General features: G+C 38.0%; 2 protein-coding genes and 1 long non-coding RNA gene across 4 annotated transcripts; all 3 read right to left on the bottom strand.

Moving 5' to 3' along the window:
- Positions 1–6699: 6699 nt before the first annotated feature.
- Positions 6700–7880, bottom strand: LOC140837846 (uncharacterized). 2 transcript variants are annotated; one of them, XR_012119480.1, is made up of 3 exons: positions 7183–7880; positions 7050–7099; positions 6700–6967 (listed from the first exon to the last, which is right to left on the bottom strand). It is a non-coding gene; the product is annotated as an uncharacterized lncRNA (long non-coding RNA). The 2 variants fall into 2 exon arrangements; XR_012119481.1 differs by having other exon boundaries at positions 7050–7082.
- Positions 7881–9509: 1629 nt separating this feature from the next.
- On the bottom strand, positions 9510–14121 carry LOC140839342 (EH domain-containing protein 1-like). Its single transcript, XM_073205978.1, has 16 exons — positions 13899–14121; positions 13743–13822; positions 13349–13417; positions 13209–13266; positions 13003–13058; positions 12869–12908; positions 12729–12793; positions 12071–12184; positions 11807–11909; positions 11671–11720; positions 11214–11342; positions 10871–11122; positions 10716–10795; positions 10191–10317; positions 9936–10079; positions 9510–9855 (listed from the first exon to the last, which is right to left on the bottom strand). Exons 1-16 carry the CDS (start codon positions 13981–13983, stop codon positions 9670–9672), a joined length of 1638 nt encoding a protein of 545 aa, XP_073062079.1. The 5' UTR covers positions 13984–14121; the 3' UTR covers positions 9510–9669.
- A 556-nt stretch (positions 14122–14677) lies between these two features.
- LOC140839341 (uncharacterized) lies at positions 14678–27090 on the bottom strand. Its single transcript, XM_073205977.1, has 5 exons — positions 26478–27090; positions 25457–25906; positions 25043–25352; positions 24695–24930; positions 14678–14869 (listed from the first exon to the last, which is right to left on the bottom strand). Exons 1-4 carry the CDS (start codon positions 26883–26885, stop codon positions 24794–24796), a joined length of 1305 nt encoding a protein of 434 aa, XP_073062078.1. The 5' UTR covers positions 26886–27090; the 3' UTR covers positions 14678–14869; positions 24695–24793.
- Between the last annotated feature and the right edge of the window lie 232 nt (positions 27091–27322).

Below are 27322 nucleotides of genomic sequence, written 5' to 3'. Positions count from 1 at the left end.
GCCCCATGGTGAGAAACTAGGGCGGATGCATTCTTTTGACTCGGAGCTCGTGAATTTGTTGTTTGAGCTCTAACATCTCTATTGGACCCAAATGGTACGGTGCCTTAGAGATTGGCACAGTGCCTAGCAAAAGGTCAATGGCGAATTCCACCTATCTCTCTCTGGTGGAAGGCCTGTGACGTTGTCTGGGAAACATTAGGAAAATCTCTTACAACTGGTACGTCAGATACCGACGGGGTGGATGCGTCAGGTGTTGAAATAATACAGGCCAAGAATGTCTGACACCCCTTATGTATAATTTTCCATGCCTGCATGCAGGGGATCATTCGAGGGAAACTTCTCCACCTGTCTGGCTCAAAAAGAAATCGTTCCATGCCCAAAGGTCTTACCAACACTGATCATTTCTTAAAATTAATTAGAACTATGTTCTTCATCAACCAGTCCATCCCCAAGATAACATCAAACTCTGGCATTGGCAACACAATCAGGTCGGCGTAAACTAGGTGACCATGTGTTCAAGATCAATATCTCTGACCACGCTAGTAGCAGATAACTCCTCCCCTGAAGGAACTGTCACGGAGTGGCTCACGTCGAGTCCAATGGACTTGACATCCAAATAATTAGTGAACGTTTCTGAGATAAAAGAGTGAGTATCCTCGGAAACTAACAAGGTCTTCGTGGCTACTCTCTTTATGAAGATATTTCCTGAGGGACGTTAGCACAACACACAAATTTATACCTCAACTTACTAATCTTAACCTCATGCATAGGTGACAATATCTATCCAAAGTCTCCAAAATACGAAAACAACATACGATTATTCCCAAGTAAAATTCGAAGCATGAATGGAAAAAATAAGATGGTGCTGAATTAATAGGTTACCAGTCAGTAGAGTCGTGTTTGGGTTCACCTCCTTGGCATGCATGGCGAACACTTTTCCCTGAGTCGGCTGCCTTCACTGCGAGCAGTCTTTCAGGATGTGATCACTGGCTCCACACTTGAAGCATTTACCTGAACCCCTGACTTGAAAAATTCACCCTACCTCAAGCTTGGGTGAATGTAGTCGTTTTTGTCTCAGTGGCACAAGTACGAACATCCAAAGCCACTCTATTAAATCTTCTGATGTAAGCCCTTAGACTTTCCTCCGGGCTCTATTTGACTTCAAAAATACTAAAAGCAGTCTTTTTGTATTTTTTACTGCTGCTGAAATGGTGTTAAAACACCTTTTGAAAGTTTTTGAAAGAACTAATACTTTGAGGAGCCAAACCCTCGAACCATCTTTGATCCGAATCCACCAACATTGTCAGGAACACCTTACACTTGATCCGATCAGTGTAACAGTGTAACATGGTCATATTTTCAAATCTGGCCAGGTGCTCCTCGTGGTCTGCATAGTCATCGTAATCTTTTACTTTGACAGATTTGAAATTAACGGGAAGAGGTTCCCGGACAATTATTTCAACAAATGGACATCCTTTGGCAATTTCCCAAGAGGTGCCCCGGCCTTCCAACTGTCTCTCCAAGACCTTCATTTTTTGCCTCAACTCCAACAGCTCTTCTGCCACAGTTGGGGATTTGGACCCGGCACTAGATTACTCGTCTTCTCCTCTCTCTTCATCCTCCTCCCTCAACTCCTGCTCATTCTCCTGTCTATCCCCAGGTGGTGTAACATGACGAGAAGCTTCTTTCCTAGCCATGGCTTGTTTCACGGCCTCGGACACAATTCTAGCCGACTCTTTCGGGGACATAGTAATAAGATTGGGTCCGATGGTTTGAACACCACCTTGCCCCGAAGTCTGTCCACCATCTCCAGGGACCCAGGAATTATCCTGGTTAGTTCTTCTTGTAGGAGCCATATCAACGTCTTAATCTCACTTTCCCGCTGACGTCGTCAATGATGTGATCTCGCTGAAATGGATGAGCCGGGTAAGGGGCTCCAATGTGTCAAATCAATAATTTATAGTGTTTGGGATAATGGCTTCGATAACAACTGCAAACAAGAAAAGTAACTCGTGAATGGGCGTCGGAGGGGTGTCCGGCGTAGCCACTCCGATGCTTAAGTTAGCAGGTTGAGGATGAACACAAGCAAATATATGAGAGAATATATGTAAGTGTTTGAAAGTTCAAGGATTCAGAATCATTAAATGAGAAGTATATCTGATATTCATAGTAGAAAATGGGGTAGGTACCTCGATTCCAGTGTCACCTATTAAGTATGGCAAGTCGGTTGCCCATACTATAGCTTCTAATGACTTCTAGGACACTCCAAGCTCAAGTGGTTCTGACAGATTAGACGACCTGTATCATTCATACTCGAGTGTGGTACAATTCTCGAGGTGGCCCGGGTGTTAAGGTACTCGGGTACATGTTTGAGGGCCTGGGCTATATAGTAATTACCCGGGAAGAGTAGAAGTGCCCGGGTCTTTGAGGAAATTACCCAGCATATTGGCTCTAATCTGGGCTATCCAAGTAATAAACCGGGTTTAATAATGACCCGTATCTTTATGGGGGTATCACCTATACATCCCCATGTAAACATGAGAATCAATATACAACATCTCTCCAAATGTTAACGGTTTCAAGTGTAATAGATTAACGTAAGATAATAAAATGACTATTGAGAGTTTAAACATGATTTCTAATAATACGGTACAGGATCTTACGTTTTTTTCTTATTTATCCGATTTAGACTTTTTTACGTCATGTTTTTCAGGTTTTATCCCAAAAATCTTATGAAATCAATTGTTATTATTAGATTATTTTATCAGGAAAAAAACATTTACGATTGAATCTTAAATGTAAATTGAAACTTCGTTCCAGAAGTAAATGATTTTTTTCTGATAAAATAATCTAATAATAATAATTGATTTCATAAGATTCAACTGGGATGCAAGTTTAAATAAAACTTGAGAAACGTCATGAATTCTCCCGGCGTACGAAGTGCTTATTAGAGTAGATGCCCTGCAAGTCAACGGTTGGCTAGGGAATTTATTGACTCAAGTGAAATAAACAATCTTTGTTTTAATATAATTTAACTTTTTGTGGTCTTGTTATACTTTATCTGTATACCCATGCATACAGCATAGATAAAGTCCTTGATTATGCTTTAATACAAATGAATAGTAATTCTATGTTGAAAATCATTTGTAAAAACTGCATATTCTAAACTCATTCCTAGTCGATTCAGCCGCCTAAAACATGGATAAATGTCGCTTGAACTCGAGACTAGCATCTGTGATGTTGTGTACTGCGTTTCTTGGTAAGGGCATAAAGATGTCCAAACATGCAGATGGATAGTCATATGATGATTATACCGAACAACCCTCCTTCGGTCTTTCCAAGTGGTTATCATTCATCGAGAGGATAAGTCCGTGGTTATGATTGTACACCATTAGTCCTTACGACCCGGGACAACACTGAGGCTCTATATGCTAGGGCTGTGTTTTGACTCATTTACCGGCTCCAAGAGACTCATCAGATGGCGAGGTTGGGTACAGTTGCGATACATATAGGAGCCAGTGCATTGTAGTCGAGGATTCACCGCTCACCTACGGGTGTGGATATCCTATGTGATCTGATGTAATAATAGTGCATGGAATCTCAGGCCAGAGTATGAGATGTACGTTGGAGAAGGAGTTCTCTAATATTACACGCGATGCCATTATTATAGTTATCACATAGTTATCGAATTAATATGCAACCCTCGATGAACCAATGGTTGCAGATTTGATCGGGATATATGAGATGAAAGGACCGTACTGTACGTTAATCATAATCTACTGGTTCTTGCAGGCACTATCAGTGATACCTAGGGGATCATGGGGCGATGCTACTAGACGCTCTTACCATGATCCGATGGGTGCAATCAGAAATGAGTTCTGACATTCTTGATCAAGGTGTTGATGAAATGAATGGGGCTAACTAGGGTAAGCCCGAATAAAGGATTATGTCCTGAATCACAAAGAATTGTGAACTCACGGCTAGCTGTATCCCTGAACCATTGAGGGTCACACAAGCACTGGATCGTTTGTTCCCGTTGAGAGAATAAATTCAAGGAGTTGAATTTATATTATGATATAGTAAATTCAAAGAGTTGAATTTATGATAATTAAATTTTGAAAAAATAAATTCAAGAAGTTGAATTTATGAGATAGTAAATTCAAGAAGTTGAATTTATGAAATTTGGAGAGAATAAATTCAAGGAGTTGAATTTATAAAATTTGATAATTTGATTTATTAAACTCAAAAGTTGGGTTTATTAAATATTAAATTTCGGAGGTGATAAAATTCAAGGAGTTGAATTTATAATTTAAATAATAAATTCAAATGTTGAATTTATAATATATTTAATTTATTAAAGCTCAAAGCTTGAGTTTATTAAATATTAAATTAAATATAGTGGGAAGTATGTTTAATGGGCTTGTAAGAGTACAAGTCGAACATATTAAAGAATTAAAGTTTAATGAACCTTGATTAATTAATTAAACTAGTTGGACTAGCCCAATTAATTAATCAAGCCCATCAATGTTAATTAAAAAGCCCATGTATTATTTTATGGTAATTAGGTCATCACTTAATTATAAATAATGGTTGATGAGCTAAACCCTAGCCTTAGGGATGGCAATGGGCCGGGGCCGGGGCGAGTTTGCCATCCCCATCCCCGCCCCCGTTTTATATCCCCGCCCCCATCCCCGATTATACAAATCGGGGAATCCCCATCCCCGACCCCGCGGGGATAAGGATCCCCGGCCCCATCCCCGTCCCCCGCTTGAATTTTTTTTTGAAGAATTTATTTTGACGTCGTACATGATAACTTGACATGTACTGTGGGGACCCGGACGCTAATCATGTTCTTAATTGTTATTGGGACTAAATCAATTATAATAATCAGGGTCTAAATTTTTTTTTTTTTTAAATGCGGAAGGTAATGGAATCAAACTCCTATACATATCAGTATAAAAGTATAAATCTGATAAAATATACAATCATACATACTCAGGTTCACCAACTACTATCAAGTGTTTAAACCCTATCTCTAGTCCAACTCCGGTATCACCACTCTAATCTCGATCTGTCTTCATCTCTGTGACCATGTACCTGTCCCACCTGTTATCATGCACCCATACAAACAAGACAACAGCCGGATAACTCCGGTGAGATATAAATATCCCAGTATAAACAATGTAGTAAATGCAATCATATAAAACATATACCAAAGCATAAACAAACATCAAACATGTATCTAATCTGATTACATGAATCAATGACTCGTGATCTATTCTTATCTTATCTCAAATCTAGGGATCCCAATCTAATTTAGACTTTGGTATGCTGTATCGAGTGTCTGAGATAGACGTCGATCTACATCTAAGGCTCTTCGATACACCGTAAGTCTAGAGTCTTATCGGTTCTGAGAAAGACTCGGCGGTTCTGCCCTAGCTAGGCTGATCTGCCCTAGACTCGGACTCTGACTCTGTTCTAAGTCAACACATTAACATATCAATCTGATAATCTGCAAATATCAATGCAATAAAATAAAGTATGTGATTTAGGCAAACTCAAGTCAAACCTAACTCGAGTTGTGCAATCCCAAATCAACATTTATTTATACCTTTCGTGCTGTCGCTCTGATACAATCAAAGTCTTGATTCAAAGTCTGTCACTGTTCAATCTGGCAATGACAATACCAATATTCTGTATCAATATTCTAATCAAATCACAACATCTCTGTTTTATCAAATTCTGACAGTACAACAGTACAATCTTGCGATACTGCTAATACTATATCAGTCTATATCAATTCCAATCGTTTACAATCAACCACCCTACAGATCTGATATCACATCTCAGTCAATTTCATTCTGAAAATCATAACAATTCCATATTCAGTCCGTTTATTAAACTGACTTCGATTCTACGCTGTCTAACATGTCAAGAACAACATATATGACGTGTATTCAATTCTAAAAACATCATAATTCCAAAACATGTCAAAACGTAATAAAACTTACGTCTCGTAGTAGCCTGCGTTGATATGAACACAGTACCGAAGTCGGATTTAAAATCTAACGGACGGATTTCTCACAAAAGGCGTAAGGATTTTCAACACTTTCACAACAACATATTTCGATTATATTATGCTGATTTCTGAAGAATTACGTTTGTATATATATATATATATATATATATATATACACACACGTTGCATGTAGGTGGACGAGTGGCTCAATCTTTGTAGCACACGTCTCGCGCATATGCGCGACATCAACCCGCGCATATGCGCGAGACATTCTGTCTCGGCACGTCCCCAGCACGGCATCTCGTGCATATGCGCGCACCTCTTCCGCGCATATGCGCGAGGAATTCTTCACAACTCTCGGGTACCCTCGCGCATGTGCGCCAATACAAGCCGCGCATATGCGCGAGGGGTTCTGCCTATTCCGCGCATATGTGCCGCATCCAGTCGCGCATATGCGCGAGGCTCATTTCCTCGCACCAACATCTTTTCATGTTTATTTCCATTCGTGTCCGATTAGCCCTTTCATAATCGTCTCGATTAAAATCTATAATCGTAATTTAACACGATATAAAATCTCGGGCATTACATGTACTCTCATTTTTTCCAAAATTATGAAATTATTATAATATCTCTCTCCCTCTTAACACGACATATATAAGCATGTTTCTTTTCCTTAAAAATTTAATCATAATTTGTTGTGGCTACTTCCATAATCCACATCCAAACAAAACTTGAATAATACGACTAGTTTTTCAAATGTTTGACCAAATAACCTATATGATCACAAACACCTTCAACTCCTCTCGACCAATTACAAGAACAAAACACAATCAATTGTATCCAACTTCACCAGCACAACTAATTGATTAGGTCCACCATCACATCATATCACATCACTCCATAGTCCATGGTGTAATCAGTATTACTGTTAGTGCATGACTCCGGTTCCTAAAAAATAATAAGACAGAGAGAAAAAATATATAAATTTCAAACACTTTAATACAATTAAAAAAAATAAATTGTTCCTTACCTCTATATCAGAATCGTTGTCAAACTTTTGATCCTTCGAAGATATATAATCTAACAAAACAAATAAAAAATATTATAAATTATAAATATAAATAAAACATCATAAACAATTTTTACATGAAACTATTTAATACCTTGAATTTCACTCCATAACCAATCTCGAGCATACATTAAAGCCTCCACAGTTTTAGGATGAAGTCGATTACGGTGAACACTTAAAACTCTCCCACTCGTACTGAATTGTTGATTCAGAAGCAACAGTCGTCACAGGAATGGCCAACACATCCTTTGTAATATCATGCAAAATAGGATATTTGATCCCATTCGTCTTCCACCAACATAAGATATCAAACTCACTTGTATTTCTTGGCAACAAAGACTCTTCTAAATAATAATCCAACTCCGACTTCTCAAGTTCAGTATTACTATTGGAATCCATGAACATCTCAAATTTATCAGCATAACTACCACGCTTAGGAAGTGGAGGCCTTAAATATGAAGATCGTGAATCTTTCACTTCCTGAGATTGTTTGGATCTCTTCTTGTACTCTTCAACAATTTCATACAATATTTTTTTTATTTTTTCAATCTCAAATGAAGACATATCACCATAAACAAGAGGATAATAAAATTGAATTGTCTTCATCTTGTACCTCGGATCTAAAATGATCCCAATTGCCAATAAAAAATTCATCATCTCCCAATACTTTTCAAACTTTAATTTCATATTTGTTGCCATTGTATTCACCACATTATCATCCAAAAGAAGCCAATCATCAATTGCCAACTTAATATCACAAATAGTTGAGAAGAAAATATTTATAGTGGGATACTTGGTTAGATACTTAATATCACAAATAGGAGAATGAGAATTGAGGGGTTAGGTTAGATACTTTTTTATTTTGTATATTATTATTAGTATTATTATTATTATTATTAAAATACCAACCAATAGACAATAACCAACTTTCTTTTAATTATTATTAATATTATCGGGGCGGGTTCGGGGATGGAGATATCTTCCCCATACCCGCCCCCGAATCATTGCGAGGATTTTAAAAATCCCCGAAACCGAAACCGAAACCGAAATCGAAAACTCTCCCCCGAAACCGCCCCGTTTTGGATTTTCCCCGCGGAGACCCGAACCCGCGGGGAAAATTGCCTTCCCTACCTAGCCTCCATAACTTGCAATTCTCGTGAGTAATATTTTTATTGAAATTTGTTCACTTAATTAATATTATTAATTAAGGAAATTACAATTAGAAATATTAATAAGGATTTCATCCTTATTTACGTGAATGGCATCCAAAAGGCTTTTGCAAGATGTTTTTCCATAATACACTTTCGGCTCTTCCAATTTTTGGGTTGAGCCGTCTCTCAAATTTTAATCTCCAACGTTAAAAGTTCTTCCAAATATTCTAGTGCTATTTGGAAGAGGAACAAATCTTCTAGTCGTGGACCTGATTAGAAGAAAAGAAAGGAGTCTCTTGAAGAAAGTTTGTAGGGATTCATCAAGAGCTAGATCCGTCATAAAGGATTAGTTGGAGCCAAGTGATTTAATCACCAAAGGCATAAAATTTCGACACCCTATGAATGTTTTTGTTAAAATCATACGAGCGCCCAAAGCAAATCATATTTTGATTGTCAAAATAAATAAAATTTTTAAAATTTCCGCTGCGTTTGGGCGTGTAGAAAACCCAGATCCAACAGTGCTTGCTACAGGCTGAGCTCCCAATCGGAATTTCCAACTTTTCATCATTATTTCATAGTTTTGGATTTCTCCCCGACTCGCATAACTTGGCTACTCACGGTTTATTTCATCCTACTCATGTGGACATTGCTCTCATGATAGGATGGATTGTCAAGATTTGCCCATGCATATATATGACCCACTTTTTTTTTGAAATTGTATATGTAGCAAGTTTTTACCCGTTGAAATGAAGTGATGATATTGCCCACATAGGTAGGATCTCATCTACCGCTACTCGGATCGTTCGATCCTACCTGTGGGGGCACTGCCCCCACAGGATTTAGATGGTCCAAATTTAGCCACATTTGTGATTTTTTTTAAAAAATAGTGGACCCCATGTGCTTGTGGCTAAATTTAGACCCTGGATCTATACATGGGGCACTGCCCCCACATGTAAGGTGAAATATTCCCCGCTACTCACCTCGTATTAAACTCCAGGTCCTCACTTGCAAGTCTAAAAATATTCTTATCAGATTATGTTCTTGTGGTCTCTAAAATCAGGTGATTTTAAATAGCATCTTTTGTTATTTCTTTGTTATTTTTAGGAAAAAAATAAAATACAGGCTAAAAAACAATCTCCTAAATAACACCAATAAATTAGATAAAGAATGTAAGCAATTCGTAAATAATACCGCAACGCAGATTTTAAAGACGTAGATATGTTTTGCCATTTGTTAACTTCTCACGTTTGCATTCATAATTTAAATGAGCTGGTAAAAAAAGTACAATATATTAATTTCTGGACTTCTTCAATTTCCAAGTCGTCTCAAACAACAGATTTTGATTCAACATAAAATATAGATGAATGTACACACTGATAAGTATACATATAATACTCCACCATTCAAAAGCACTGTAAAATAGTTGCTCTCTAATCGTAAGGGTTTTGGAAGTTCTTCAAAAGATCGGGGATATCATATCCAAGCATCTCGTCCACAGATTGAATCATTTTAGGTTTCAACTTCTCGAACTTGTCTAGATTATAGCCGCTCAAAACATCTCTAAAGTGTTCGACATTAGGGAAATCCCCGGGTGGGAGATGATGTTCCCTTTGGACCTGAAATTTCGACAGGAAGACGATAAGCCAAGATTCATGCTCGTGGAATGTATCATGGAGAGATAGGAAAGAATATGAACCTTAGCAAATTCATCAGACAGATTATCAATGAGTCTCTGTTGTGTCTTGGCTTTGCCCATCATTGCAGGCATTTCTTTTCTTAGATGACTGATGATGTAAGCGTGTATCTTAGCAGCCCTAGCACGTTTTACGAATTCGTTTATCTGCACAAAATAAAGAAAACATCTACATATCTCGTACCATGTATCCATACAGAATGCACAAAATGCCACAGATCGAAAAACAACTACCACAGAAGATGGTATCAGACTCACACGTCGATCACAAGCCTTCTTTGGTATGTCTTTCAAGTCGGTAAGAAGGTCATCCTGTTCTTTTTCGAAAAGAACTTTGCCAATTGGACCAGCAGCAGCCTCGTTTATAGGCTTGTCATTGAAAGAACTGCAAAGACGGGAAGACAATAAAAATCAGGGGATTGTGAAAATAAAACCCACCAGAGAAACAACCGACTCCAGGTACTAAATAAATTCAAATAGCAGAAAGACATTATTTGCAAACGGAATGGTGGAGCAAGAGGGTCACAGAGATGTTATTTTTGGACTACGAAAATATGATGACACCACACATCAAATTTCTAAAATTTTAATTTTGCCCCCTACGAAGAACTACCTCCGCTACTAAGCAAATGTTAGGCCCATTTCTCTCAAATCCTCCACATGTTGAGATCTTTTCTTTCACGTGTGATGAGTTAAAAAAATGATTATGGTATATTATTCCATGAGCCAAATACATTTAAGGTATTATAAATCAATACATAAATACAAAAGCAGAGAACTTGCCCAATATAAACACGTATAACCTCAGGAGTATTCAGAACTTTCCCAAGGGACCACATCAACGCTCCATATACCCGCATAAGCTGCAATTAGAGGTCAAGTTTAACATGAACTCATGGAGTGAAAATTATTTATAAAAAAAATTCGCAAACTCATACTTGCTGAGTATCAACTTGGTCAGCCTTGTTCAAAACCACACGTATTTTGTCTTCTTGGCCTCGTAAAGATCCAATGACTCGTTTGAATTCATCACTTATATCGAGTTTGTGAGGATCGAATAAAAGCAGGATTAGATCACACTTTGCAGCAAACCAAGATGTTACACCAGTAAAGTCGTAGCTTCTCTGAGTCCGTTGCTTCTCTCCAGATAAAACTCCTGGAGTATCCACGAATGTAATGTGCTCCAGCAGCTTTTAACATTCGAACAAATCATTAAACGAAAGCACGCTCACACTTTTCTCCTATAGTTGGAAGTTTTTTGTAATAAAGTTTGTAACTCACAGGATGAGGCATTTGTGAACACTCAAACTTCGATAAAAATGATGTTCCAAAAGTTGTCAAGCCGCTGAAAGGCATATCAGCTTGAACAGCAATTGTGTTCCCCGGAATACTTCTCTCATCAGGTCCGTTCTATACGTAAAAGTGTTGCTAAATAAACACTAATGAACACGAAGATATGTTTACCAGCAGAAATTGATAAAACACATAAGATCATGCCTGATGTAAAAAAGACAGGTTCTACTAAGCAATAATGCTCCAAATGAAGGATAACAATAACTGATGCACCAAAATAATCATGCAAAGCAACGAAAATGGGCTTTTGGGTGCATCAAGTTAAGCTGTGGCATATACAAACCTGTGAGCCAATTGAATAGTACATAAAGAGTAAGTGCATACTGATGTCAGACAGAACCATATTAAACACCGTGTGTGGAAAGAAGACATAATAAAAACTTACCATGACGACAACAAATCTATCAGTTGTTGGCTCTGGCCCAATGTGAGCTCCTGTGTAAAAAATAAAATTAATGAAAAAGAAATTCAGGTAATTAAAAAAAATCAGATGACTTACAGCCCAGGGAGTCGTCAATTACCTGGATAGCTAGTTCTGAGCAAATGTTTTATAAAAGTTGTTTTCCCTGTCGAGTACTGGCCCAGAAGCATCACCATCGGTTTAGCATCAAAGTCACTATTTGTCTCCCAACATACAACACAATATCAGAAGAATCATGATCAATCAATCACAAATACCCTTTTGTCACAAGATGAACAATTAGCATTATCCAAAACGAAATTAGCTGAATATAGCAGCCATTTCCTTTCACACAACTGGAAATGTAAGAAAATAGGATATTTACCAGCAAGGGAGAAACGAAATCATTAAACTGATAAGTGACTTCCAGGGGCTTCAGCTTCTGAACATAGAGCTTCTTCAAGCCATCAATTATTGAAGTGACAGAACTCAAAGATACCTAACACCACCAGGAGGAAAGCAAGCATAATCAACAACCAAAAGAAATAAATGAATAATAAAAGAGATAAACCTATATCTTGCAATACCAACAAAAAAGAAAAAAAATGATGAAAAGACACGAACTAACAATAGTGAGGGGAAGTACACATTCATTGACAAAATGACAATTAATTAAGATTTTATACGGACTAAAGGACTAATGATCTTTAATTCATAGACTAACTTAAAATAGTTTAGACTTTTAAAGAAATTGAAGAGCATAAACAGCAAGTATAAAGCTTGGGATATGAACACCTTATTCCTCATTCCCATACAATAGTCACAACACCGAAACATGGCCTTGTATAGCAGTGTAGATGATACAGATAATTAAGCTGTAATGTGGAAAAAAGCTCATCCAGATGCTTAATTATTGGAATATCAGGAAAAAGGTTACGGGATTGACAAACAAAAGGATGGATAGCATTGAAAGATCACAACATGATGAAAAATTTGTGTAAACTATACAGAATGTTTTGGGAATCCACACAACGTGGAGTTACCTTCTTGGCGGATTTTGAAGACGAAAACCAACTAGCTGATGGTGAAGACTGCACTGCTGGAATACCTGAATGTTGCAAGGTTAAGTCTCAAAAGTATAACTACCTATCTTCAACAATAAATATATCAACCATCTTCTTACCATTCTGTTCAGGTTCACTTTTAGGAGGATGCTTCATTGTCTGCATAAAATAAAAAGCATGTTCTCCAATAGTATATACATGCTACTGAAAGTTAAAACAGCAAGTCAACATAGAAAATTTGTTTCTAACTTACAGCAATGGCTACGTCCAGACCCTCCATAGCCGGAGGATGCAAGTTTTCAAAGTCAACTGCAGGTTATTAGCTTGTTACAATCTTTTAAAGTCAAACACAACAAGAAATTTATAAAAATTAAAGTCATTGCCAAATGACCATACTCAAAAAGCCAAATGACCATACTCAAAAAGAGAGAAGCATCTTATTTATTGGGGGCGGCTTACCTGCAGCATTTAAAACATCACTGGAGAGAGTATGCCCAGCTTGTGCCAACGAGACTAACTGCAAATTCAAAAATAAAGAGAGTGAGCATCACTTGATTCACCACAATTGCCGAGTAACATGCAGGAAAAAAAATCAGAACCTGCATAGCCGTCACAAATTCTTTAAATCCAAGAAAGCCTTGCCTTTTTGAATCAGCAATAGCCCACACCTAATGATAAAAATCATAAAACTAAATGAAACCACTTCAATCCAGTTCTCAAGAAGAACAATTGGACAAATATTTATATTTGTTAAACAAGCCATTCTAATTTGGGTGCGTCAAGTTCCTCATCACAACGTCAGACTATCTTCGAAATTTTCTTAAGTTATCCTCAGAACACAACTTATTTCAAAAGAAAAAAAAAACAGGTAGAGAGAAATCTAGATGAGGGAAACGCAGATTAATGTATTGACACATTATAATCATTGAAAAACAAGAATCAGAACATAATAATAGCAATAAAACGACAAAAAGGATGGAAATCGAACACAACCAGCTTAAGATCTTGACGAGACAAATTGGACATGGAAAAGAACTTGGTAGCATCAGCTCCCGTGAGACGCCCATCTCCATCTGATCACAACATAAAATGCCACTCATTTCATCCGAAATGAGCTCGAAATATCGAATTCAAAATCGAAACCGGTACCTGAATCAGCAAAAGAAAACCACAGTTGGTAGATTTTCTGGTGCTCCATTGAACACCGAGTAATCGGGGCAGAATCGATCTCCATGTTAGAATGTTAATACCCTCGAAAATGAGCGGCTTCGGGTTTCTCTTTCCAATTAAATTTGAATCAGCCCAGGGGCCATTGGGGCATGTACAAATCTTGCCCATTTTGCCGACGCCTTCCGCCAAAATGATGTCGTTTCGTTCAAGTTCGAATATGTATTTTATTATTATTTACCATTACATCACAATTCACATGGTATGATGAATCCCATCAAACAGTGGCACGTGTCTTTGTATAGTAAACGTGTATTAATAGCCATTAAACGTATAATGTACTTTGAATTTAATGCACTTACATCAAATAATATATTTATTTTAAACGCACGCAAGCTATAAATGGATTAATCATGAGGAAATTTTTGGCCCATACACACATTATATGTTATGATTATACATATGGGATGACAATTAAAAAAAAAAAGACAAATACAAATAATATCTTTTAAGATTGCAATCAACTATCTCTCATTAATTGTATTTTTTTTTAACAAATAAAAATCGAATAAATAACTTTGCTCTTATATCAAGATCGATTTTTATCAAAGGTTATAACTTACGAGGGTAATTCAAATAAAATCTTTTAAATCTTAAAGAAACTCAGACACAACCTTATGATTATTCTACTCATAGAATAATTATTGAACTTAACGTTATTTTATCATTAGTCATTAACAACTCAAGAATTACAAGGCTAAGAACTGAAAATGCACCCATGATCAACCACTCGTATTACATTCTCGATCACTCTTCAAGAAGCAAAATTACAGCAAGTGAAAAGGGAAACACGACTTGAAAGAATAAAAAACCAATCTCCCCTCTAAATTAATATCAATCTTCTACTCAATCATTCCTTCACCAATGTTATTTCTGTATTATACATAGCATGCCTTTGTTGGATCCGGTTTTCTACAAGCCCAAACGCAGCTGAAGATTTAAATTTTTTATTTTATTTTGAAAAACAAAATAATATTGCTTTGGACGTTCGTATTATTTAACAAAATATTCATAGGGTGTTAGAAATTTATACCTTTGTGAATAGATCACTTGGCTCCAACTGATCCGATATAAACAGATCTAGCTCTTGCTGATTCTCTACGAACTTTCTTCAATAATCTCCTTGTTTGATCCTCCTATCAAGTCCACGACTAGATTGCTTGATCCTCTTCTAATTTGCACTAGAAAAGTAGAAGAGATTTTACGTAGGAGAGAAATAATCGAGAGACGGCTCAAACCCTAAAATAAATCAAGGTGGCCGAATTCTTTCTTTGGAATGGAGGCTCACGTGAGGTTGTGAGGTGGTGGCTAGGGTTGACTTGTTTGCATGTGGTTTTTATAATTAAAATAAACCTTAATTACATAATTAACATTAATGGGCTTGATTTAATTAATTGGACTAGTCCAACTAGTTTAATTAATTTAATCAAAGTCCATTAAAACTTTAATTATTTAATATGTTGGACTTGTACCCCTACAAGCCCATTAAACATATTATCCATCATATTTAATTTATTAATTAATCAACTCAACTTTTGAGCTTAATAAATTAAATACATTATAAATTCAACATTTGAATTTATTATTTAAATTATAAATTCAACTACTTGAATTTACATCACCTCCAAAATTTAATATTTAATAAACCCAACATTTGAGTTTAATAAATTAAATTATCACATTTTATAAATTCAACTACTTGAATTTATTCTCTCAAAATTTAGTTATCATAAATTCAACTCCTTGAATTTACTATATAATATAAATTCAACTTCTTGAATTTATTCTCTCTACGGGAACAAACAATCCAGTACTTGTGTGACCCTCAATGGTTCAGGGATACAGCTAGCCGTGGGTTCACAACTCCTTGTGATTCAGAATAACATTTATTCTTATTCGGGCTTACCCTAGTTAGCCCCATTCTATTCATCAACACCTTGATCAAGAATGTCAGAACTCATTTCTGATTGCACCCATCGGATCATGGTAGGAGCGTCTAGTAGCATCTCCCCATGATCCCCTAGGTATCACTGATAGTGCCTGCAAGAACCAGTCGATTATGATTAACGTACAGTACGGTCCCTTCATCTCATATATCCCGATCGAATCTGCAACCATTGGTTCATCGAGGGTTGCATATTAATTCGATAACTATGTGTTACATATAATAGTGGCATCGCGTGTACTATTGGAGAACTCCTTCTCCAACGTACATCTCATACTCTGGCCAGAGATTCCATGCACTATTATTACATCAGATCACATAGGATATCCACACCCATAGGTGAGCGGTGAATCCCCGACTACAATGCACTGGCTCCTATATGTGTCGCGACTGTACCCAACCTCGCCACCTGATGACTCTCCTGGAGCCGGTAAACGAGTCAAAGCACAGCCCTAGCATATAGAGCCTCAGAGTTGTCTCGGGTCATAAGGACTAATGGTATACAATCATAACCACGGACTTATCCTCTCGATGTATGAGAACCACTTGGAAAGTCCGAGGGAAGGTTGTTCGGTATAATCATCATATGACTACCCATCTGTATGTTTGGACATCTCTATGCCCTTACCAAGAAACGCAGTACACAACATCACAGACGCTAGTCTCGAGCTCAAGCGACCTTTATCCCTGTTTTAGGCGGCTGAATCGACTAGGAACGAATTTAGAATATGCAGTGTTTACAAATGAGTTTCAATATCGAATTACGATTCATTTGTATTAAAGCATAATCAAGGACTTTATCTATGCTGCTTGCATGGGTATACAGATAAAGTATAACGAACCATGAAATAATGAATTATATTAAAATAAAGATTGTTCTTTACAACCGAGTCAATAAAATCCCTAGTCAACAGTTGACTTGTAGGGCATCTACTCTAACGATCTCCCACTTGCCCTAGAGCCAACTACCCATTAACTTTAATCCCATTGTTTCGCGATGCTTCTCAAACAATGGACCTGGCAAGGGCTTCGTAAGTGGATCAGCAACGTTATCTGCAGAGGGGACTCTTTCGACTGATATGTCTCCCCTTCCCACAATCTCCCGGATGATGTGGAATTTCCTCAGTACATGTTTGGATCGCTGATGAGACCTTGGTTCCTTTGCTTGCGCAACGGCACCAGTGTTGTCGCAGTACACCGGGACTGGATCAACTTCATTAGGAATAACGCCCAACTCTTGGACAAAATTCCTCATCCAAACTGCCTCTTTGGCTGCAGCAGATGCAGCAATGTACTCAGCTTCAGTGGTGGAATCCGCAACAGTGTCTTGCTTGGAACTTTTCCAAGAGACAGCCGCACCATTAAGCATGAATACAAAACCAGAGGTCGATTTCGAATCATCTACATCACATTGGAAGCTAGAATCAGTGTAGCCTTCCAATTTTAATTCTCCACCCCCATAGACCATGAACAAGTTCTTAGTCCTTCTCAAGTACTTAAGAATATCTTTCACGGCCTTCCAATGCATTGGACCAGGGTTCGCCTGATATCTGCTTGTAACACTCAAAGCGTAAGCAACATCAGGACGTGTCGATATCATACCATACATGATAGTACCAATGGCTTACGCATATGGAATACGTGTCATCATCTCTATCTCTTCATCAGTTTTGGGACACATAGCTTTAGATAGAGTAATACCATGACACATTGGTAAGTATCCTCTCTTGGACTCTTCCATAGAGAATCGTTTTATAATGGTATCGATATATGTGGCTTGGGTGAGCCCCAACATCCTTTTTTATCTATCTCTATAGATTTGTATTCCTAATACATAGGATGCTTCACCCATGTCCTTCATGGAGAATTTACCGGCTAACCATACTTTAGTTGATTGCAGTAATCCTATATCATTCCCAATGAGCAGGATATCATCAACATAAAGTACCAGGAATGTCACTGCACTCCCACTAACTTTCTTGTACACACATGGTTCCTCAGGATTCTTAGCAAAACCAAACTCTTTGATAGTGCTGTCAAATCTGAGGTTCCAACTCCTTGATGTCTGCTTGAGACCATATATTGATCTGTGAAGTTTGCATACCTTATGCTCACTTCCTACTGATGTGTATCCCTCAGGTTGAGACATATAAATTTCTTCTTTGATGTCTCCATTGAGGAATGCAGTCTTTACATCCATTTGCCATATCTCATAGTCATACCATGCTGCTATGGCTAGTAGTATTCTAATGGACTTAAACATAGCTACTGGTGAAAAAGTTTCCTCATAGTCAATTCCTTGCCTTTGAGTATAACCTTTTGCAACCAGTCTTGCTTTGAAGGTCACTACCTTCCCATCCGCCCCAAGCTTTCTTTTGTAGATCCATTTGCATCCTATGGGAACGATTCCCTCAGGTGGATCCACTAATGTCCAGACTTGGTTTGAATACATAGAGTCCATTTCTGACTGCATGGCTTCAAACCATTTGGTTGAATCAGTATCAGATATTGCTTCTTTGAAATTCATTGGATCACATCAAACACAAGGCTCATCATGGTCTTGTTCATGAAGAAGTGTATATCTGGCAGGTGGTCTAATAACTCTATCAGACCTTCTAGGAGCTTGTACTTCAACTACTGGTTCTAGGGGATTAGGTTCAACTTCTAAAGTTGAGGGAGTATCTTGAATTTCTTCAAGTTTTATCATCTTGCCTTTTCTATCTAATAGAAACTCCCTTTCCAAAAAGGTGGCATTCTTTGAAACAAACACTTTTGCTTCATTAGGGTGATAAAAATAATATCCAATAGAATTCTTTGGATATCCTACAAAGTAGCACAAAGTGGATCTACTATCCAATTTGTCTCCCACTGTCTGCTTCACATAAGCAGGACATCCCCATATTCTCAAGTAAGAATACTTGGGAGGTTTCCCCATCCATATCTCATATGGTGTTTTATCCACTGCTTTAGTATGGACATTATTCAACAACATTGCCGCAGTTTCAAGCGCAAAACCCCAAAACATTGTAGGCAATTCAGTGAATCCCATCATAGATCGAACCATGTCCATCAATGTTCGATTACGACGTTCAGAAACACCATTCAATTGTGGTGTTGCTGGTGGAGTCCACTGTGAGAGAATCTCATTCTCTTTTAGATAACCCAAAAATTCAGCACTCAAGTATTCTCCACCTCGATCAGATCGAAGTGCCTTAATACTTCTTTCTAGCTGATTTTCTACTTCAGATCTGAACTCTTTGAACCTTTCAAATGCTTCAGATTTATGTTTAATCAAATAAACATACCCATACCTCGAATGGTCATCAGTAAAGGTAATGAAGTAGGAATGCCCAAATTTTGTGCTAACACTTAGCGGGCCACAAACGTCTGTATGGATCAAATCCAATAGACCATGTGCACGTTCTACTTTTCCATTGAATGGAGTCTTAGTCATTTTTCCTTTTAGACATGACTCACAAGTAGGTAGAGAATTTATGTCTGACAAGTCAAACATGCCTTCTCCCACTAGCTTGTGCATCCTTCTTTGAGAAATATGACCTAGTCTAGCGTGCCACATTTGTGCGGGATTTGGATTTTCTATTTTTCTTTTGTTTGTTGTTGTTTTCTTATGCGCTTGGACACTGTTTAAAGGAATCTCTTTCAATTTTAAGTTATAGAGATCATTTGTTAATTCTCCAGTTCCAATCAAACATTCATTCTTGTATAAATTGCAAACACCTTTAGCAAAAACACAAGAATAACCATCCCTATCAAGCATAGAAATAGAAATAATGTTTTTAACCAATTCAGGAACAAATAAAACATCTCTCAAAAATAACTTAAAATTATTGTCCAAAATTAAAGTAATGTCTCCAATGGCAGTAGCAGCAACCCTTGCTCCATTTCCTAGTCTTAGAAAGGTCTCACCATCTCTAAGCCTCTTGCTTCTTCCCATCACCTGCTAATCATTGCATAGATGAGAACCACATCCGGTATCCAATACCCAAGAAGATGAATTAATAATAACATTAACTTCAATATAAAACATACCATGGCCAGAACGCTTCTGGGCAAGATACTCCGCGCAATTACGCCTCCAGTGTCTAGGCTTGTTGCAGTGGAAACAGATTTGTTCTGACTTGTCAGGCTTTGTGGGCCCCGGATTAGGTTTCTTGTATGGCTTTTTGTTAGGCTTGTTCTTCTTTGGAGGGGCAGAACGCTTCTTGCCTTTGTATGGGGCTCCCTTTTTCGTGCCGGACGAAGAACCCACTAGAAAAACAGGCTTATCCTTTTTGATTGTGGCCTCATAACTAGTAAGCATATTGACCAACTCTTCAAGGGTGGCCTCAAGCTTATTCATATTAAAGTTAACCACAAATCCATCGAACGAAGAGGGCAGAGACAGCAAGAGAATATCAGTCGAGAGCTCACTAGGGATAACCAAGTCGAGTCCCACCAACTTCTCGATGAGCCCAATCATCCTAACACCATGCTCATGGACCGAAGCCCCATCTCGCAAGCGTGTAGTCATGAGTTCTTTAACAACAACATATCTCTCTGAACGAGTTTGTACAGCATACAATTCTTTCAGATGGAAGTGAATGTCAGCAGCATTCGCAGCCTCCTCGAACCGCTTCTGCAGTTCATTCGACATAGAAGCCAACATGTAGCTCTTAGCTTGAATGTCATGGTCCCACCATTTTTCAAGCTCAGCCAATTTAGTCGGAGTGACATTTGAAGGTGCTTCCTTCGATGGCTTCTTATCAAGCACATACAGAATCTTTTCCGAGTTCAGAACAATCTTTAAATTTCGAAACCAGTCATTATAGTTAGGGCCAGTCAATTTGTTTTGATCGAGAATGATTGAAAGCGGGTTACGAGTAGACATCGTATATATACTGAAAATGAAAACAGATAAATGTTACTGATAATTTTAAAATAATTCTAAGATATAAAAAATATGGATTTCATTTTATAAATTACCCTCCCACTATTTTGACATTTCCACCACCCTCTGATGAAAAAGGGAAATCGTATTTCCTTAGTAGGCACGTAGAGTCCAATTAGCCAATTATAATCCCGAATAATAAAAGCCAATTATAATTTCTAAAAGGTAGTGTCCAATTGCATCCCTATGCAACCTCCACGTGTTTTGCCTCACGTTTAATAAGGACCCAATAATATGACGTCGTTTATTTTCACGTGTCAAACCAACCCATCAATATTGAATTGTAGTGGACGGTCGCCATGAGTTCCCCCAATAATATGAGCCGAAGTCATGGGAGTTCCACTCAATTCACATCATATGTCCAGTGGAAGTCACAGCTTTCCGGCGTACAGGCCTCCCCAATAATATGAGCCAGACACTGTCCGCGGGTAGCGATCAACATGCAACCGCGGTTGATGGAAGGCAAGGAAAAATTAAACTCTTTTAATTTTTACTTCTCGATTTGATATAAATTTTGAATCATATTCAAAATGAGGGATTTTAATTTTAAAATTGTCTCATCATTTTAATTTTAAAAATCGCGTGCCACGAGTTTGTATGTTTGCCGGATTCATGCAACTATATTGTATAATAATATACATACATGCATACTACTATATATCACATATATCATAATATGACATTCAACAATAAATAAGGATGATCGATTGCCAACACTAATAGATCCATGTGAGCCACACATGGATCCAGGTCCAAACCTAGGTGAATGCAGGGATGCAAATGCAACTTATTACAAAAGCTTCCAATATTTTACATGTCTTCATCTTGATCATCGGGCCCACCATCTTCCAGTCTTGATCTCCCACTATTTCTAATTATTACATTTGAATAGCCATGGCACATAAGGGATACATCTCATGGGGGTGGGAACGGGCCATAAACCAGGCCCACTTTAATAATATCAAATATTATAAAAAGAATAAAAACAGTAAAATATACTAACATACACCTAACACATTGGTCAAGGCTCTCGATCATCCTCCATACATTTAATATCAAATATTAACATCAATTAATTAAACAATTTAATTAATTGATAAATCATATATCTAATAATTTTATCACTAACCACCACAATTATTAAAGAATTTAATAAATTAAATAAACTCCTTTATTTAATTTCCAATTAAATCAATAATAATTGATTTCTTATAAAACTCATTTTTACCATAAATAATTAAAATCATATTGTAATTATTAATTTTACAAAAAAATTATTAATTTTCCAAAAAATAATTTTCCAAAATAAAAAAATTGAATCCATTTCAAAAATATCAATTTTCCCCATAATTTTGAAAATTCAGAAAATCGCACCCTAGGCCCAAACAATTCAAGCCCACCATTTTTCACGCATCCCGAGACGATCCTGGGTAGCCGCCCTCGCTGCCCGCCCGCTGCCCGAACGTTTCGGGCAGTGGCGGCAACCCCTGTGCGCTCAGCGCTGCGCGCTGGCGTGCATGACGCCTGGCGCGCTGGCGTCCGCACGCCCGCCGTCTGCGCGCGGGCGTCCTACGCCGCGCGCTCGCTGCGCGCTATCGTGCTGCGCACGGGCGTCCCACGCCGCGCGCGCACGCTGCGCACTGCCGTGCGCGTCCCTGCGCACACGACTGCCCGGAACAGTTCCGTGCAGATCAAATAAATTTTTTTTTTGTTCTGAAAAAAAAAATAATTTTCGTGGTGCTAAATTTTCTGAAAAATTTTCTTGTGTGGTTAGAAATAAATTATTCAATATAATTTAAATCATACGATTCAGAAAACCTCGCTCTGATACCACTGTTGGATCCGGTTTTCTACACGCCCAAACGCAGCGGAAGATTTAAATTTTTTATTTTCTTTTGAAAAACAAAATAATATTGCTTTGGACGTTCGTATGATTTAACAAAACATTCATAGGGTGTTAGAAATTTATACCTTTGTGAATAGATCACTTGGCTCCAACTGATCCGATATAAACAGATCTAGCTCTTGCTGATTCCCTACGAACTTTCTTTAATAATCTCCTTGTTTGATCCTCTTATCAAGTCCACGACTAGATTGCTTGATCCTCTTCTAATTTGCACTAGAAAAGTAGAAGAGATTTTACGTAGGAGAGAAATAATCGAGAGACGGCTCAAACCCTAAAATAAATCAAGGTGGCCGAATTCTTTCTTTGGAATGGAGGCTCACGTGAGGTTGTGAGGTGGTGGCTAGGGTTGACTTGTTTACATGTGGTTTTTATAATTAAAATAAACCCTAATTACATAATTAACATTAATGAGCTTGATTTAATTAATTGGACTAGTCCAACTAGTTTAATTAATTTAATCAAAGTCCATTAAAATTTTAATTATTTAATATGTTGGACTTGTACCCCTACAAGCCCATTAAACATATTATCCACCATATTTAATTTATTAATTAATCAACTCAACTTTTGAGCTTAATAAATTAAATACATTATAAATTCAACATTTGAATTTATTATTTAAATTATAAATTCAACTACTTGAATTTACATCACCTCCAAAATTTAATATTTAATAAACCCAACATTTGAGTTTAATAAATTAAATTATCACATTTTATAAATTCAACTACTTGAATTTATTCTCTCAAAATTTATTTATCATAAATTCAACTCCTTGAATTTACTATATAATATAAATTCAACTTCTTGAATTTATTCTCTCTACGGGAACAAACAATCCAGTACTTGTGTGACCCTCAATGGTTCAGGGATACAGCTAGCCGTGGGTTCACAACTCCTTGTGATTCAGAATAACATTTATTCTTATTCGGGCTTACCCTAGTTAGCCCCATTCTATTCATCAACACCTTGATCAAGAATGTCAGAACTCATTTCTGATTGCACCCATCGGATCATGGTAGGAGCGTCTAGTAGCATCGCCCCATGATCCCCTAGGTATCACTGATAGTGCCTGCAAGAACCAGTCGATTATGATTAACGTACAGTACGGTCCCTTCATCTCATATATCCCGATCGAATCTGCAACCATTGGTTCATCGAGGGTTGCATATTAATTCGATAACTATGTGTTACATATAATAGTGGCATCGCGTGTACTATTGGAGAACTCCTTCTCCAACGTACATCTCATACTCTGGCCAGAGATTCCATGCACTATTATTACATCAGATCACATAGGATATCCACACCCATAGGTGAGCGGTGAATCCCCGACTACAATGCACTGGCTCCTATATGTGTCGCGACTGTACCCAACCTCGCCACCTGATGACTCTCCTGGAGCCGGTAAACGAGTCAAAGCACAGCCTAGCATATAAAGCCTCAGAGTTGTCTCGGGTCATAAGGACTAATGGTATACAATCATAACCACGGACTTATCCTCTCGATGTATGAGAACCACTTGGAAAGTCCGAGGGAGGGTTGTTCGGTATAATCATCATATGACTACCCATCTGTATGTTTGGACTTCTCTATGCCCTTACCAAGAAACGCAGTACACAACATCACAGACGCTAGTCTCGAGCTCAAGCGACCTTTATCCCTGTTTTAGGCGGCTGAATCGACTAGGAACGAATTTAGAATATGCAGTGTTTACAAATGAGTTTCAATATCGAATTACGATTCATTTGTATTAAAGCATAATCCAGGACTTTATCTATGCTGCTTGCATATGTATACAGATAAAGTATAACGAACCATGAAATAATGAATTATATTAAAATAAAGATTGTTCTTTACAACCGAGTCCATAAAATCCCTAATCAACAGTTGACTTGTAGGACATCTACTCTAACAGCCTTCCCCTCTGGGTTCACAAACCGGCAGTAGATTTCACGAACATATGGAACAACTGATTGTACAACGGATCTCTGAGTTAATGCTCGACGGGCAGTCTTTCAAGAAATGCCGACGGTTTTTCCAAGCAGCCAGAGTACCAAGGATAACTCCATCCCAAATATGGTGTTCAGCGAAGTTCTATCCAGCATGATCCCATATACTGTAATTCCCGCCCCATTGTTCTCGAAGTACGTTACTGTGGCAAAAATTGACTGTTATCTTCATGTCACATGCTCTAGCGCCATATTTGTATCGAAACTAGCAAGTATTTTGAGTAAAGAAGAACGAGAAAGAACGGTAAAACTTACCAAGAGCTTGTCTTTTCTGAAACGAGATTGTGCTGTAGACATATGATGGAACGAATTTAGAGTTATCCAATTCATCTTCTTCATCACCGACGTCATCAAAATCAGACGATCCTTCAGAACTTGCTGTGAAAATTTGTTCATCAGCATCCCGAGTAACGGGAATCTCGTTTTCAGCTGTCTCAAATGAGTCGATAGTAGCACACACATGCCACTTTGCTGCAAGGCACGTCACAGATTGTGCCTTATGGGTAATTCTGGTTGCACTCCGTAATAAAATCATGAGGCCCGCTAGAAGGCTAACCGAGCAAAGCTGTGCACAAATGCAAAGTTAGGTAAAAGCCATTGAAGGAAAAAACATTAGATGATGATTCAAGCTTTATGCTCAAAAATAGTTTAACAGATGGTGATTCATACTGCAAGTTCTCCAGATTTGAAAATGTTGACGTCAGCACCTGGCCGCAAGGTAATGAGAAGAGAGGCAAATTGACTAGCGGTGATAAACATCAATGCCCACAATATGAACACCCGGTACCGATGGCTTATAATCCGTAAATGTCTTCTAATCCGAAGGTGTTCTTTTAGAACTGATTCAACATCAGAATCTGCATTAAAGACCTGAGCAAAATCTTGGAGACGGAGAATTTGAAGGTAGCATATCAGACGGAAGAGAACGCAGATGAGGAAAAATACCACGGTTCGGTAAAACCATGAGCATAATTCTAGGATACATGCAACGGTGTTGCTGACAATGACATTGCCCAAGAATGGAATACGTGTTCCACCCGAACTAAACCACCATATCTTATATACGCTCTCGGCAGCAAAACAGGGAAGCACAAAGAAAAATAAGAGCTTCGATGATCTCTGCGGATGAAGAGATGATTGTACAAAATTAGGAAACAGATGCTTTGAGATCCAAATGACAAGTACATAAATAATTTATTATACATTTATCGTTACAGCCAAGACATCAAATCCATTTCACGAATAACTTTCGGTGGTTCTAAAACGATGTGTTACAATAATTTGAATGCGACTGAAACCCGATGAGATACTGCGTTATAGAACTCTTTTCTATAATAATGGTATTATATAGTTCCGCAAAACAAACCACTATTAAGCTTGATCTCGAGCAGAGTTAGTCCGCAAACTTACTTCGTGTTCGGAGCTCAAACAACCAAGTCACGGATCAAGTAGAGTTCTGATGTTAAACGAAATACCCAGATTAGAAAAATCTACTAAAATCCAACAGGATGATATTTTATCATCCAAGGCACGTATCACACGCAAAATCTTAGTAACAATGACTCAACGGTAAAATGAATCAACACGGGCGAGGTAATCTTTGAGATGATTCGTTCGGGATCTCTTCGCACTGAGATACAAAAACGACAACACGTAATGAAGAATCTGGGAAATGATTTGAGCAACTTACATTAAACTGTTGGGTATAACCCTGTGTAACCGTCTCGCTCTCATCGCAGAGCTTATCGAAGAACAGTAATCTCCTCATCCCATACTTGCTCACAAACTTGGTCAAACAAAGGAACGAGAGGGAAGCGACGCCACTAAGGGAGAGCTGGGCCACGGCGTCGTACGGCCTGCTGTGGAGACTATCGCAATCGCCGCAGGCTAGGACGAAATGCGAGAGGGCGGGAACAAGGATCGCGAACACCAAGAACATGAGCCACGAGAGGCACGCGGTCCACGGGTTGGATTGATCGACGCACAGCCATCTCAGCCAGGTCCTAAAGCCGTGCAGTTCGTCCTGTACGTGCGACGCGCATCGGACGAACGCCCTGTTCTTGTGACGATCAAGCAATGCCGCTCTTCCTTCCTCCATTTTATTGGACCCCTGTTTTTCGCGATTTTTGGGCGTGATTGGAATCTGTTTCTTGGTTTGATTTAAGGGTTATATGTGGAAGGGAGACAAATTCGTATGAAATCCAAGATTCATGTGATGGGTGCAGACTGGGAGTGCTTGCTTGGGTTGGATATTGTGGGCGAGGAGCCAATAAGTGAGTGTAAAGTGTGGGGATACGAAATGAATCCGATTCCTTGCTTATAATGGACAAATCGAATGTGATATATTCAATTACGGATTTTTTTACTAGATTTAACCAAAAAAAAATATCGGCAGAAAATTCCAACTACATCCATTCAATTGGTTTGAAAATTGTTTCAAATAATTTATTTTGAATTTCCAATTTTGAAATCTGTAAGGCCTACATCCTAGGGGAAATCAATGTCCAATCTAGACTATCTTCTCTCAATGAATTT

This window comes from Primulina eburnea, chromosome 8, assembly GCF_022965805.1.
Source record: "Primulina eburnea isolate SZY01 chromosome 8, ASM2296580v1, whole genome shotgun sequence".
NCBI lineage: Eukaryota > Viridiplantae > Streptophyta > Magnoliopsida > Lamiales > Gesneriaceae > Primulina > Primulina eburnea.
Note: the sequence above shows the minus strand (reverse complement) of the source record. Positions and strands in the feature narration are given on the sequence as shown.